Genomic DNA, 14,660 nt, shown 5'->3' on the forward strand with positions numbered 1-14,660 from the left:
CATAGTCATCTGTGGCATCTTTGACAGCTGTCATAGTTATCACCAAGACCAAAGGCACAATGGTGGTAAACCAGGTCAAGGAGGAGATTTCTGGAATTAGCTGAAACAAACATTCCAAATAGTTTAGGGCTTTTAAAGTTAGAAAATGTATCTTTCAAATTGTGTCATTTAATTTTATAAGACTTAGCAGAAATTAATGGGGTTATATTGACTTATTTTTACAAATGAAGACTGACTTTCAGTAATTTAAGTGTTTGTATTTGGTTATAAGACACATAGAGTAGAAGTATTATTGAACTTGTTTTCAAACTACCTAACCAAAAACTGAAATTTTTACAGCAAGGGAAGAAGCTTCTTGAAATCTTTCACAGATGATCACTTTCTCCAATATGTTAAATTTCACCCATCTTTTTCAGCTTTTCATCTCAACTTTTAACAATTTTACTAACTACTCTTTTTACCAATTCCCAAAGAGAGATTATTTGAACATCTGCCTTGCACCAGACACTGTGCCAGGTACTTTCCATTTATTATGTCATTTAATCCTCGGAAAAGTTCATTGAGTTAGACTCTTACTAGCATTGTTTTTGTATAATCCCAGAAGGTTTGTATTCCACATAAACAGTACCCAACATAAACAGTACACAACACAGAATACTACATTATGAATGGTGACCAGGAGTCAGGAAAGGTTGCAGACCCGGGTATCACGTCCCCATTTTATAAATGAAGAATCTAAGAGATCATGCAACTGGGCCAAGACCACATACTGTTAAAATTTGAAACTACGTCTCTTGGACTCCAACGCCTATTCCCTTGTGCCTATACATCCAAAGCCACCCACATAAGAGAGACACAGTGACATAAATCTCTTAGACAAGTGGTTTCAAATGGGATTCATTTTGGAGCTGCTTCAGGGCCATCAGACAGGAAAGGATGGGGTAGAGATGGTCAGTGGCTAAAGATCAGGCCCCATCAAAACAACTCTAAATCAATTTTATACAGTAACTTCTACATAAGATATTTTTTTTTAACTCAAAAGCCTCTGATGTAGCAGTAAAAACATTGAGCTTGGTGTCAGAAAAGCTAAATTCTAGTCCTAGTTCATCATCAACTCATGGTGAAAGCCTTACCACCTAATCTCTCTGGGTCTAAGTTCTTCATCAATAAAGAAAGGAGAGGTTAGACTGAACCATCCCAAAGTTCCCTTCTGTATATAAAATTCTATGAAGAAGAGCCTTTGGCCACAAATGAGAAAGCCATTAGAGAAATGAATTCAAAATTCTGGAATAGTGTGAAGTGTTACTTGAAGAAACCAAAAACGATTTCATGGGGAGAGGTGGGAGGAGAACTCTTGGACTCTAAGCTTTCTTCAATAAATAGTAAGGTGTTTATTCATTGTTGGCTTTTGTTTTCCTGATCAGCACCCAGTTCTTCTCAAATATACTCCTATTTCTTAGGGAAACATCATATCCCCTCACTTTCTGTTCACGTAATTTTAGGAAACTGATTCCACCATGGATCCAGGGTTTGGCATATGATCTTGGTTAAGCCCATTACTGAATCAAACTCTTGAGCCACAGTAACAGGTTTAGGAATGAAGATATAGCTCCATTCAGAACTAATCCCAAGACTTTTGCTGGAGCAACAGAAAAAGTAATTCCCTCATTCGTTCTCTCTCTCTCTGTCTCTCTCTGTCTCTCTGTCTCTCTCTCTCTGTCTCTCTCTCTCTCTCTCTCTCTCTCTCTCTCTCTCTCTCCCCCCCCCCTTCCCCCTCCCCTCTCTGCTCTCTTTCTCTCTCTGACTTGAGTTGGAACTAGGAAGCTGTCAGGGCCACCAAGGAGAGAGGGCCTACCTAAGAAAGATCACTGTGTTAAAAAAAAAAAAAAAAAAAAAAACAGAGAAGAGAAGCCACATCCTGATGAAACTGTGCCCATGAATCCAATAATACTTGAAATGAGATACCCATGAATATATTCATCTTTTGCTTAAACTAAGATTTCTATCACTTAAAACATAAAGATTCTTAAATAGATAATCAATTAAAGAGAAAACAGTACTCAAATATATTAATCTAATCCATCTTCTTACTTCTTAGCCATTCTCGACCTACCAGTTTGATCTGGTTAAAGTACACTAACATAAATACTAGGTAAATAACTAGCTAACATGAACTATTTATATGTGTGTACAGTATGTATGTGTATAGTATGTATGCAGTTTCCTTGATTTATATTTTTTCCTTCCCAAAATATCCATAAAAGCTGAAATTTCATTTAAGGGCAAATTTTAGTCAAACGAGAGAAAAAGCAAAGGTTATTAACTACCAATTAACCATTCAAAACTGTAAAAGTAGTCACCCTACAGTGAAATAACATATAGCATCATCACTTACTTTGCATATATTAAAAATATGTCACTGTTCTTAAATGAAAATTAAATGTGCAAAATTAAGCTCCGCTACTTACTCAGTCTTAGTCAGCTAAGACTCTTTGCCTCAACTCTGGCAATCCCCACACTGTAGATGTGAGAGGGAGATAAAGAAAGGAGGGAGGCTATGAACAGTAATTATTAGGCTCTGGTTTGGTTCAAACAAAGTGCAAGGCTGTGTTTTAAAGTGACCTCAGTGTTTAAAATGATGAATGTACTACTTTTTAACCATTCCTACCTCTCCCACGTTTGTGAAGAAAAACAGCAACAACAAGATTAAAAATCTGATAAAGGATGATTTTACCTAATCACAAACATTTAGCTAAGTAAATTGACTTACTTTTTAAAAGTATAAGAATACTTTAAACAAACAGATAATAAAGACATACAACCTAAATATTACCTGTAAAATCAGAAGGCAAAGAAAATAGGCATTTGCCACTCTTTGGAACTGTTCAAATAAATTAATTGGCAAGAAGGTGAGAATACTATATTTCGATGTGTGGATACGATTATCCTGAAAAAGAAATAGCATCATGTTAGTTTGGGGCAAGGCATTGCTCATTATCAGAAATAGCTCTAAAACCTACAAGCCTGAGCCAGAGTAAGAAAGATAAGCCAGTTATCTAGGAAATTTCAACTCTGTGTGACTCAAAGCCTTCATTTTCCCCAAGATGATACGCTCCTGATACTAGGTGAAATTACTGGTCCATGCCATAAACTCACCTGTGACAAAATATATATCAAATGCAAAAGTCTACCCCTGAGATTTTTGAGTCAGGCACTCAACTATTTGGCAGTCATTGCTTGAGTACCTACTGTATGCAGGTACTGAGTTCCTTCTTGTTGGGGCTTGCAAGGCAGGAGGGAACTTCAGAAATCATCCGGTCCACCTCCCCAAAGCATGACCCCTTTAGATACCTCTGACAAGGGGCTCCTAGGTCTTTCTTAGGTCTCCTGTGATGGGAAACTGACTGCCTCACAAGGCAGCCTGTCCCCATTTCAGAATGGGAATTGCTGGAATGGTCCTTATTATGAGAAATCCAAATCTGCCTCCCTGTAACTTCTTTTTTTAATTTTAATAACTATTTTTTTTCTACTTTTATTTTAGGTTCAGGGGCATGTGTGCAGGATTGTCACACGAGAGAACTATTTGTCACTGAGGTTTGGTGTATGAATGATCCTGTCACCAGGTAAAGAGCATGTTAGAGTGGGTAGAGGGCTAGACATGAACAGGAGGGGAGCTCCTGGGAAAGGAAACCTTTAGGAAGGCTCACACCTGAGGGACCACCCAAAATTTGCATATTAATGCCATCTCTAATGCTTGTGGGGGTTGGGAGCACTTAATCATATGTGGTAGGAGAGAGAGGAGGTAGCCATACAGAAAGAAACACCACGAAATGCCTCTTAAGACACCCCAATAATCATTCATTCTGCAGTTAAAATGTCAGAATGTCGTTAGCAACATGCTAAAAAGAAGGGCAAAGAGGGCCAGGCACAATGGCTCACGCCTGTAATCCCAGCATTTTGGGAGGCAGAGGTGGGTGGATCACCTGAGGTCAGGAGTTCGAGACCAGCCTGGCCAACATGATGAAACCCCCCTCTCTACTACAAATACAAAAATTAGCCAGACATGGTGGTGTATGCCTGTAGTCCTAGCTACTCAGGAGGCTGAGGCAGGAGAATCACTTGAACCCAGGAGGCAGAGGTCATAGTGAGCCGGGATTGCACCACTGCACTCCAGCCTGCGTGATGGAGCAAGACTCCTCCAAAAAAAAAAAAAAAAAAAAAAGGAAAAGACGGGCAAAGGGGACATTACCAAGAGAAACCTGGCACCACACGTACAGATTAGGATAGATAAGGAAATTCCAAAGAGATATGCGGGCCCAACAGGTATAGATTTGACCACTATACAACCTTTCTAGGATGGTAGCTATGAGCGGGGCCACCATCAGACAGGATTTGTATTGATCACCAGCCCACACATGCACATTAACCAACAGTAAGGGAGGGTCCCACAAGCCTAGGCAAGGAGCTAAGGCAGGAGCAGGAAAAACGAGGCAAAAAAGAAAGGTGGAGACTTGAGACAGGGGCAGTAATTTGCAGAAAAAGTCCAACATGATAAAGCTCCCTGTGCAGAACCTTTGGAACTGTTTTCGCACAGGATCATCCCACTCCTCCTTTGGGGTGTACACTTATAGTGTAAGCTCTTTACACTATATTTCTCTTCAATAAAATTTTTCACTATCTTCCTACTGTCTCTTGGTTGAAATCTTTCTTCCAAGTTAGACAAGAGCTGGGACATCCACTCGCCCTGGTAACAAGCATTAGTACCCAGTAGGTAGTTTTTCAACCATTACCCCCACCCTTCCACTCTCCTCACTCTAGTAATCCCCAGTGTCTATTGTTGCTGTATATGTCCATGAGTACCCATTGTTTAACCCCACTCCTAAGTCAGAACTTGCAGTCTTTGGTTTTGTGATCCTGTGTTAATTCACTTCAGATAATGGCCTCCAGCCACACCCATGCTGCTGCAAAGGACATGTTTCATTCTTTTTTTATGCCTGTGTAGTATTGCATGGTGTATAGGTACCACATTTTCTTTATCCAGTCCACCATTGATGGGCATCTAGGTTGACTCCATGTCTTTGCTATTGTAAATAGTGCTGTAATGAACATACAAGTGCATGTGTCTTTATGGTAGAATGATTTATTTTCCATTGGGTGTATACCCAGTAATTGGATTGCTGGGTCAAATATTAGTTCTGTTGTAGGTTCTTTGAGGAATCGCCACACTGTTTTCCATAATGGCTGAATTTATTTACACTCCTATCAACAGTGTATTCCTTTTTCTCTGCAACCTCACCAACATCTGTTATTTTATTTATTTTTTACTTTTTAATAATGGCCATTCTGACTGGTGTGAGATAGTATCTCATTGTGGTTTTGATTTGTATTTCTTTAATGATTAGTGATATTTAGCATTTTGTCATATATTTGTTGGCCACATGTATGTCTTCTTTTGAGAAGTGTCTTCTTGCCACATAGCAAATTCCACCCCTGGGGTCACCTAGACCAAGTCTAAGGCCTTTCTATGTTGATAACCTTCAAATACTTGAAAACCACTCATAGGACTCCCATAAATACTTATTCTGACTTGGACATTCCCAAACCTTTCAACCATTCTCCATGATTTATTTTACAGGCATTTCTTCCCAGTCAGGCTCTTCTGGATCCATCCCAGCTTCTCTGCATCTCTCTTAAAACATGATGCCCAGAACCAAACACAACTGCAGAGCTGGCTCAACAAGTCTATGTATAGTAAGGACTTTGATGTTCTCTGTTCTGAACTATTATATTGACATGTCCAAAGATTTCACTGGCATTCTGGCAATTGTGTCTCACTATGTCTTCATATTAAGTTTTAATCAACAAAAATTCCTAGATCTTTGCTACATAAATCACTATTAAATCATGTTTCCCTTCCTATACATTTATAGTTGGTTTTAAAAATATTTCTGTATAACATCTTTCATATTCCTATTACACCATCCTAATGAAAAAAAATTAATCTTGAGTGTACTGTCTAAAGCATTAGATATTCCTCCCAGCTTTGTGTCATCAGAAAATTTCAAACACATGCCTTTTATATATTCTTCTAAAGCTGTAGACAAATATACATTTAAAAAAAAGGCTAAATGTACCAAAAATTTTTTTAATTAAACCAATAAAGCTATGGCAAACTACTAGAGATCTCTCTACAAATTAATGTTAATACTTTTTTCAGGTATTATATAAAACATATTAAATATGTTTTATTTAACCATTTGTAAAGTCATATAACTATATTATTTGAGGCTTACTTCTACCCTATCCACAAAAGTAACATGAGAAATTTGGGGTGACAAATATTACTGAAATTCAGAATCAACATGCCCAGAATAATATTTTTTGAATTAGGTTAGTTTGGGGTAACTTGTTTTAGATGAATCTACCCTGGCTCCTAGCCATCATTCCTATCTGTTTTTTTAAAATCCGGTCATCTGTTTGTTAAATGACCATTTTTACATTTGATATGGTTTGGCTGTGTCCCTAGCCAAATCTCATCTTGAATTATAGTTCCCATAATCCACACATGTCATAGGAGGGACCCGATGGGAGGTAACTGAATCATTAGGGTGGTTACCCCGATGCTGCTATTCTCACGATAGTGAGTGAGTTCTCACGAGATCTGATGGTTTTATTAGGGGCTTTCCCCTCTTTCACTCAGCACTTCTCCTTGCTGCCCCCATGTGAAGAATGACGTGTTTTCTTCCCCTTCCATCATGACTCTAAGATTCCTTAGGCCTCCCCAGTCATGCTGAACTGTGAATCAATTAAACCTTTTTTCTTTATAAGTTACCCAGTCGCAGGTATGTCTTTATTAGCAGCATGAAAACAGACTAATACAACATTTGTCAGGAATCAAGGTGCCCAGTTTTGTGCTACAAGTTGTAGGAAAATAAGAAGAGATGTCAAGAGAAGAGTTTCCAGCTTAGTTGGTCTGATGCACACTAATGTACTGAAAACTGTTCTGAAAGCTAACAATGATGGTATTGTAGTATGTTAACTACTTAAAAAGTTAACACACTGCAAAATAGGGTGTGGGTACTGTCAATCATAAGTTTCTCTAAAGAAAGGACTTGCAGAAAAGAATGGGGAAGATTAAAGCTAAGGAGAAAATACAGTTAGATAAGGAGCTCGTATTCCTAATTCTGTGTTATATTTTCCTTCTAACTTAAAACTAAAATAGAGGTTAGCCTAGCTTCTTGCCAAAAGGACATATACAATGTCTATAACCATCAAAACCACAGTAGGAATTATAAAGAAACTCTCCTACAAAACTGAGTCCCATATAGGTAAAGAGTTAATTCTGTGGGATAAAGTAATAATGCCAAACAGAAATTATGACAATATTCTCCTATTTGCTTAGCTTGACATATAGCAAGGATTGTTTTTGTTCTGTTGTAACTTAATCACAGATGATGCAAACCCTCACAGCTTTGAATGGGAACAAGGAACAAGGGCTCCCCCTCCTGGAAAATCTCTGGGCCAGTCTACTTTTCTTTGTTTTTCAACCAAAAGCAAAACACACTTCCATTTCCACTGCCCTGTCCAAGCATATGAGTACTGTATTGGTAAGACCTTAAATCAGGCACATTAATATTTAGTCATTTCATTGGCTATGGGCCTACAGTCCAATCTGAGTCCAATTCATTTCATAATAAGGCACAGAAAGCTCTTCACCACTATCCTTTCAGAAGTACTTTCCCACCATGAATGACTAGAAACATCCCAATCCAGAAGAAAAGGAGGAGACTCCATGGAGCCTCTTTGGTGCCGATAAAAGCCAAACTAGAGGCCATGGCATTAGCTTGTTAGTGAGGAGGAAGGTTCATAGATTCCACAATGAAGTAGGCTTGGGCTCACAGTCACAGGTGATGCCAGACCAGGGCCTGATCCCACATAGTGGGAAAATGCCTCCCCATAAATGAACGTGAGGAAGCACCTGTTCCCTGTGGAAAATGTGCTTCCAAGAGGGAGAAGGGCAAAGATGAGCTGAGGCCCATTATTCCTCCAAGATTGACCCATCTGGTCAATGACTTCATCTCACACGTGGCAGAGTGAGTAATGGAGTTGAGAGAGAAGTGTCACACCAGTAGAGAACCCTCCACCTGGAAGGCAACGTCATTGCTTCTCTAAAATATTTTAATGCAAAGGCCCTTAGGTGGGCAAAAGGTGGTACACTTGGGGATCTAGAAGAGGGCCTACGAGGCTGGACTGCACAGGTCAGCACAAACAGGCTAGATGGAGTAGTTCCTCAGAATACATACTAAGGATTTTAGTCCTTATTATCAAGACCAAGAGAGTCTTTATTATAAAGACTAATAAAGACCAAAATCATAAGTGAAGGGGGAATTACTGAAACGTCTTAAGCAAAGAAGTAACTTGTTGAGATTTTTATTTTAAAATATCACCCTAGCCAGGTGGAGAACAAATCAGTGGTGACACAAGAACAGATATGAAAAGAGCGATGAGGAGGTCTTTGAATTAGTCCAGGTGAGAGATGATGCACAGCTTGGATCAGGGTGGTGGCAGAAGGAACGATCATGAATAGTAATAATAATTGACATTTATCGATTTCTTACTATGTGTGCTGTTCTAAGAGTTTTACATTTTATAGCTCATCTTATCCTCACATCATCCTTATGAAATAGGTACTATTATTTCCATTCTGTAGAATAGAAATCCAAGGTTCACAGAGATTGAGTAACTTACACAAGGTGACACAGCTTGTAAGTGGTGGTAGAGCCAGGATTTGGATCTAGTAATAGACATTCTACTCCAGAGCCCACGCTCTTCACCTCTGTGCTGCCCCAATTCATGGCAAAGCAGTTATCTCTTCTGCTTTCAGAGTAATCTGTCCTTGCTCTCTCTTGCAGTCTGCATTTCAAGCCTGCTGCCACTTTCTTACCAAAGGAAATTCAGTATATTTACCTTTTCCTCTCTAGTCAAACCCTTCAGGCACAGCTCTTGTTCTATTGCCTGATGTATGCTTACAGCTTCCTTGGATTCTCTTTCAGTTCCCCTCAAGAGTGATTCTCTTGGCCCCTAACAAAGCTCAATGCAGACAAATAGTATGCATAACCACTCCCTTACTTTAGCTTTCAACCCAAGCACAATGGCCAAAGTCCTTTGTATTTCCAACATTTACTACTTGGTGGGGGGCGGGGGCGGGAGCGAAGGTGGGGAATAAAGTAAAGAAAATGAAGTAAAAATGACAAATTTTTGAGAGATGGGCTACCAAATAAAATATTAATAAAATGGGAAGTATTATTTTTTCTAGAGATCCTCATTATACATACAAAGTAAGTGTATTGCTTAAGTAAACAAAGCAAATAGAAAATAACAAACTCTGCTATATTAACAAACATTTGGAGCATTTGGGAGATTGCCTCAATTTTCCACTGGCAAAATGGAACTAATAACATTTCTCATATATTTATAGAACTATCATGGAAATGAGAGCATAGACGTAAAAGCATTTCTACTAAATTGAAAGAATTATGCAAATATAGCATTTTTGTGAGCGACCCCCAAATAATTCAACTGTATCAATAAATGCAAGGTACTAGTCAGGATAACCGGCTATGCTACAGTAATAACACCAAAATCTTCATGGCTTAACCCAGTAAGAGTTTATTTCTTGCTCATGCTACTTGCCCAACATGAGTCTGCTCATCAGATACTCGTAATGGACCACCCACCATCTTCAATGCTTCAAGGTATATTACCAGAGGAAAAAGAAGCTCTGAAGAGTCCCACTCTCATATGTAATGCTTCAACCCAAATGCTCACAATTTATTGGTCAAAAGAGTCACCATATGTCCAAAAGACAGAAAGCTAGAAACATTAATGGATGTCACTAATGGCTATTGCAACCAGTAATGGATGCTAACCTAGTATCTTGAGAGTAAGAGACACATCTACTACCAAATATACCAAAAACCAATCTCAGCACTTTAAATTCAGTCCTCTTAATGACATATGTAACATTAATTTGACTATTTCCTCTCCCCATCAGCTAAACAATGTGCCAAGTTCCTTAGTCTCGTGAACTGGATAGATTCATCTCCCATCCATAATTCCAGGGTCAAATTAGCTTAAGGCAAGTACACGGCCCACCCTCCTAATTACAATTTTGAATTCAGACACTGGCACATAAACTACGTCAATTCTGAAATTTGCTGATAATATAAGCTTTCTCTTTTCTATTGCATTCCAATCTGGAAACAAGTAGCCCTACAGATTACTAACAGCAACTTGGGGCTATGAGTGGGGAGGCTGCCAAGAACAAACTCTGCACTAAAAATTCAGGGCCAAGAAATGCAGAGAAAGAAACTAGACCAAACCTCTCCAGAGACTAGCCCATCTCTGGACTTTGCAGTTATATGATCTGTTCATTCAACTCAAACTAAGTCAATTTGAGTTGGTTTTTCTTTTACTCTCAACCAACCAAACACCAGGTAAGAGCATTCATAATATATGCAAGATCAGTTTGCTTTTTAAATAATAGCTGACTTGTATCTCTATGTTTGTCTTAAAGAATGCATCCCAGAAGGCTTAAACCCGAATGAGCTCAGTAGTTGTCCAGGGACACTGCCTACGTCTATGAGTCCCACAAGCCCCAGGAGCTTTTGCAATGAGTACCACAGTTTCCTCACTATCAAATCATCATCCCACATCTGATGAGACATTTGTACATCATGACAACTATAAAAAGTAACTTTCCAGAGCTTGAAGGAGAAAACATCTAGCTTTTCTTGCCACAAAAGGAGGCAGATACAGTATTTTTATGGTACGATCCAGATTCCAGAGACAGAAATAATCCTGACTAATAAGGGAGAGATTATCTCTAAGCCATAAAATAAAAAACAAAAAGTGATTGTGTCCACAAACTACTGGCATAAAAGAGGAAGTAGCCAAAAGGCATTTGTACCACTCAGAAAATATGTGAATCACCCACGTTGATGCAAAGATCTCAAAAGAATGCATGTATGGGACCTGGAGATTAGACATCTGGTACCTCACAGATACCAGGAAGAACCCCTGGAGGCTCCCCAGTATCAGCTGACTCTTGCCTGGTGCAGAGTCCACAGCTTTCCAGGATAGGTGCAACAGAAAGACAACAGTGCTCTTCTATGAACTCTGCTGAGGAAGCCTCAACCACACAAGAGGCTTTGCAGAGAGTGTCAATCAATAATGACTACATTCATCATCACTACCACCACCACCATCATCTTAACGTTCTCCTGAGTCTGGGCTCCCAGACTTGAGCAGAAAATGTGTATGAGGAAGGAAAGAGCAGAGGGCACATATACCCCAACATCCATTCATTCATTCAACTAATTTTTGTTAAAGTCCTTCTGTACATCAGGCAATAATGTTATTGAGCCAGGGCTATAGACATGACCAAGCTAAGACCCTCCCCTCATCGAGTAAGTTTGTATGTTAGTTGTGGAGAGAGAGGCAGGAACAAGCAGACAATAAACTTGTAAACTGATGACACAATTTAAGGAGGTGATCATCAAATGCTATGACAAAAATAATGAACAATAGAGCAGGAGCACCTTGCCTGCCAAGACTCCCTCAGGAAGCCTTCTTGCTTGATTTTCCAGGTTAATGCAGCATCAAGATTACCCTACTTGGTGAGACCAGTGGGAATATGTGTCCCCTAGAGGGTGCTCGCTTCCTGGGTACCCAAAAGAATCCTTTGGGCTATCAAAAATAAAAAAGAACTTCATGTATATTTTAACTAAAAATGTTAATGTTACTAATGTTTAATTACTATAGACAATATATGTGTATATATGTGTGTATATATATACCTATAGCAAAGACAATATAATATACATAGTATCTATAGTAAAAATAATATATAGTACACACATGCACATATGTGTATACACATGTATATAAATATTAATAGTACAATGTATGCATTGTCTATATGTATACACACATATAGATTAATTTCTTTTTTTTTAAATTTTTTATCAAAACAGGGTCTCGCTATGTTGCCCAGGCTGATCTCGAACTCCTGGCCTCAAGAGATCCTCCCACCTCGGCCTCTCAAAGCACTGGGATTACAGGTATGAGCCACCACATTCAGTCAGATTTAATTTACTTTTACAAGTGAGGAACATGCTCAAAACCTTTGAAAACTGTGGACTAAACACTGTTATGGACAAAGGAGCTCATCTGTGCCTCCACTTAGATCATGTTTCACCAAGACTTGGGCACAGAATGGAGAACATATGACTTTCTACGTTATGGCTTCTCTGGGTCATATAGTGACACCAGATAATGGTATTGCCTCCTTCCATCTCCAGGGTCTATGCTGAACACTGTAAGTACATCATCTCAGGCAGTCCTCAAAAAAATCCAATGAGCTGTGACTATTTCAGCACCATTTTTACAGATGAGGAAACTGAGGTTTAGAACAGTTGTGAGAGTTGCCTATAAAAGCAAGTCTTGTACAATCCTGTGTTCTCCCAAATGGTGCTTCATGAGAAACAAGTCAGAAACTAGGAAGTCTCTAGACTGCCTTTTGGTTAATGGACTTACTGGCCCTCATCTGACATCCTTCACTCTGGTGAAGAACAGAACCTCTCTAAACTAAATCACAGTGAAGGGCTCACATTAATTCAATCAGCTGGAGTAGTCACTTCCAGTCCTTTCAATCTAGGGAGAATATCGCTGGGCTTGTCTAGGGAGCTCATTTTCCATCTAGACCTCAGGAACAGAGATAGTGGCCAGGAAAGCTTTCGGGCTTCTGTCTCCCCACAACGCAAATCTGTCTGACAGTGTCACAAACTTTATTCTCTTTTCTACCCCCCAGCCTTAATTTAGTGTTCTAGTGTCTGAAAGACAGTTCTACAGCTAGTAAATGGCCTATGAATAGTAATTTATCTACAAAGAACTAATTTTGGATAATTATCAGGGGAACAAATTAAATTTCCCTCTGAGATTAATTTAATCACACTATTTTTTTTTTCTCCAAGGTGTTTAGAGGCATATAACATTTTAAATAGTTGCAATAAAATGTTTACTTTCTTTTCGTGACATCTAAAAAAGGACTGAAAATACAGACAGAAAGAGAGAGAGAAAAAGACCTAGTATATGCCTTCTCCAGAGAGAAAAGAAGAAGACATACAAAAGAGAAAAAGAAAAGAAAGCAAACACTGTGTTTCAGTGGGACTTCCCTGGGGCATCCCTAATGATCTGTTTGCCTCCTATCTCTGCTGGGCCGGAGCTCATCTACGCCGCCTCCTTTTCAATCAACTGGGGATCTAGGGAGTCAGCCCTCAGCTTTGGTCCACGAATTCATCTCAGCCTGAGCTTTCGGGATCTTGTATGATCAGAGTGGGCATTTCTTTGAGTTGAGGTGGAAGCTGGCTTGTTCAAGCCCATTTCCTGAACTACAGGGGATTCTTTGGACAACTTAGTACAGGTGGACTTCTTTGTTTATTAGGTCTGAAAATCAGACCATGTTCATGCTGCTGTGTAGTCTGGGAACTAAGCCAAATTTCAAGACTTCAGTGTTTACAGCAGTAAGAAAGACACAACAGAAAAGTCCAGTTAATGAGGAAAGGCACCCATAAAGAATTGCCCAAAGAACCAAAGAGTTGTAATAGCACACTATACACAGTCTAATCCTCCCTAGCACTCTACTTCTTATACTAGAGTTCTACATAAATAACACCACCTCAGGGGTAGCTACGCAATTTTCTCCCGAACCCCTAAGGATCAGATGGAAAAAGTGCATGCAATTGTGAGCACTATCTGCCATGCCCAGGGGGTACTGGAGCAACTGGGACCCTGATCCACTCATGAAGGTGTTCTCCCACAACAGTCCTAGCCTTTCCTGGTCTCCAGCCCCTTCACAGCCAGGACTGGGGAGTAACTCTACATTCAGACAAACCCACAACACCTGGCTTTGTGTTTTTTGTTTGCTGAGTGGCTTTTGTTTGGGAGTAGAGGTGTTGAGAGGGAGAGAAGACTGGGAAATACAGAAGGAAAATTCTCTACATGGGGCAGGTAGTGGAAGGCAGGGGAAAGAAGAGTTTTAAAGCATCTTCTATCATTAAAACATATCAATAATAATCTATGAATAAAGTACCACTCTTTAATTTTTGTGATTATATCATGCACAACGGGTTTGATGAATTTTCACCAAATTTGAGGTTATGCTTGAGCTAGTCTGAGTTAAATAAAGACTATCATAAATTTGCTTTGTGGGACTGACAATGACGTTCCCTGATTACATATACAAAAATAGGCATTTGTCTTCTGTAGGAACTAACACGGAGATTCAATAAGAAGCCCAGGTGGATGCTGAGCAGAGCAAGAGCTGCACGGTGAGAAGATGCACAGTGAGTCTCCAATCAAAACTCACTAGGCCAGATCCTCTAAGTCACTGAACTGATTTGCAATTGAGCCACTTCTACGGGAACAACTCTAAGTACCAGGCTCCAAGTCAAATAACAGTGTGACTTAGTTGTTAATAGTTAATGATCCACCAGAGCATCACTAGGAAGGCCAGCTAGGAACAACTGTAAATGTACAAAACTGTGAAACAAAGCAAACCAGATCCTTTCCCCTGTTCCATGAATGAATGAATGAATGGC

The 14,660-nt window shown here is 39.4% G+C and overlaps 1 protein-coding gene across 1 annotated transcript in view; it reads right to left on the reverse strand.

The window, feature by feature from the left end:
• The window catches only part of ATP8B4 (ATPase phospholipid transporting 8B4 (putative)), a 256,458-nt gene that overhangs the window by 187,591 nt on the left and 54,207 nt on the right, over window positions 1–14,660 (reverse strand). Inside the window, exons 5-6 of the mRNA XM_030930770.1 lie at window positions 2,834–2,947; window positions 2–100 (exon numbers count right to left, since the gene is read on the reverse strand). Of these exons, the coding sequence (XP_030786630.1) occupies window positions 2–100; window positions 2,834–2,947 (213 nt within the window). The remainder of the gene's footprint in view (window position 1; window positions 101–2,833; window positions 2,948–14,660) is intronic.

Source organism: Rhinopithecus roxellana, chromosome 5 (assembly GCF_007565055.1).
Source record: "Rhinopithecus roxellana isolate Shanxi Qingling chromosome 5, ASM756505v1, whole genome shotgun sequence".
NCBI lineage: Eukaryota > Metazoa > Chordata > Mammalia > Primates > Cercopithecidae > Rhinopithecus > Rhinopithecus roxellana.